This window comes from Macrobrachium nipponense, chromosome 36, assembly GCF_015104395.2.
Source record: "Macrobrachium nipponense isolate FS-2020 chromosome 36, ASM1510439v2, whole genome shotgun sequence".
Lineage (NCBI taxonomy): Eukaryota > Metazoa > Arthropoda > Malacostraca > Decapoda > Palaemonidae > Macrobrachium > Macrobrachium nipponense.
In genome coordinates, this window is record NC_087220.1 from 53,344,515 (window position 1) to 53,346,057 (window position 1,543).

A 1,543-nucleotide genomic window follows, 5' to 3' on the forward strand; every position below is an offset into this window, starting at 1 on the left:
GTGAACTCTAACTCGGTCTACATTTTATAGGTATCTGTATATTTATGAATAATGCGAACTTCTGTGAACAAATCCTGGAACACTCTTTTAAACCTTTTAAACCATCTTGTGTTTTCCCATTTTGAATATATCGTATTTTGTGTTCTCTGTGTACAGTTATTGAATTATTTCGTAAATTCAATCGTAAATTCGCAAACTTGAAAATAATGGCTCAAAAGCTTACCTTCTTCCCTTTCGAAAACTTTCCAGAATCCAGTATCCGCCCTTTTAGCAACCTTCCACATGGTCCAACATCCTCCCTTTTGGTAACCTTCCAGAATCCTGCCTCCTTCCCTTTTTAGTAAAAAACCTTCCTGCATCCAAAGCCCTCCCTTTCAGTAAACTTCCAGAATCCAGCATCCTCCCTTTAAACAACCTTCCAGATGTCTGCATCCGCCCTTTAAACAACCATCCAGAACCCAGCATCCTCCCTTTTTGCAAACTTCCAGAATCCAACATCTTCCCTTTTTGTAAATTTCCAGAATCCAGCATCCTCCCTTTTAGAAAACTTTCAGAATCAAGCATCCTCCTTTTAAGCATCCATCCAGAATCCAGCAGCCTCCATTTGAGCATCTTTCCCGAATCCAGCAGCCTCCCTTTTAGCATCTTTCCAGAATCCAGCAGCCTCCATTTGAGCATCTTTCCAGAATCCAGCAGCCTCCCTTTTAGCATCCTTCCAGAATCCAGCAGCCTCCATTTGAGCATCCTTCCAGAATCCAGCAGCCTCCCTTTTAGCATCCTTCCAGAATCCAGCAGCCTCTCTTTTATTATCTTTCCAGAATCCAGCAGCCTCCATTTGAGCATCTTCCCAGAATCCAGCAGCCTCCCTTTTAGCATCCTTCCAGAATCCAGCAGCCCCCCTTTTAGCATCCTTCCAGAATCCAGCAGCCTCTCTTTTATTATCTTTCCAGAATCCAGCATCCTCCATTTTATTAACCTTCCAGAATCCAGGATTCTGGAGATTTTAAACAGAGTTCCACGACCTCATCCTCTCTCGCCAGGGGTGTAATAAGACCATGTTTTCCCGCACCTTTTCAGAATATTGACCGTCATTCCTCAGCTTTAATTTCCTTGACTCCCCCGTTAATCCCCTTTGTAAATCCGGGGCTTTAATTGTGCACGGCATAAGATTTCGCGCGTTCCCCTTAATTTCCAGCGGGAATCCTCACGCTTGATTGTGCATTATAAGTTTCGCAACGTTGTTATAATTCCCTGTGTGGGAGGGGTGGGGGGATACTGGTTCTTGAATGGACATTAAAATTCTTGGCTTTTGTCTGACCTCTGGGGGATTTACGTGTTTTTAAGGAGGTGTTGGAAATATTTGAGCTGTGTTGCTTGCTTGGAGAATGATGAGACGCAGCTGTGGTTTCGTATTATGTAGAAAATAGCGAAGCTTGGAATCTGCTTTCGAAAGAAATATATATGAATATATATCCTTTTCGTGGAAGACATTTTTCGAGGTTGATTCATTTGTGTTTTGCAATGGCTAAGATTTTTTTTTAAT

General features: G+C 42.3%; 1 protein-coding gene across 1 annotated transcript; it reads right to left on the reverse strand.

The window, feature by feature from the left end:
- Nucleotides 1-571: 571 nt before the first annotated feature.
- Nucleotides 572-967, reverse strand: LOC135203452 (uncharacterized). Its single transcript, XM_064233178.1, has one exon. It carries the CDS (start codon nt 965-967, stop codon nt 572-574), a length of 396 nt encoding a protein of 131 aa, XP_064089248.1.
- Between the last annotated feature and the right edge of the window lie 576 nt (nt 968-1,543).

Coding starts and splice junctions, on each gene's coding strand:
- LOC135203452 (XM_064233178.1), bottom strand. CDS start 967: ATGGAGGATGCTGGATTCTGGAAAGATAATAAAAGAGAGGCTGCTGGA.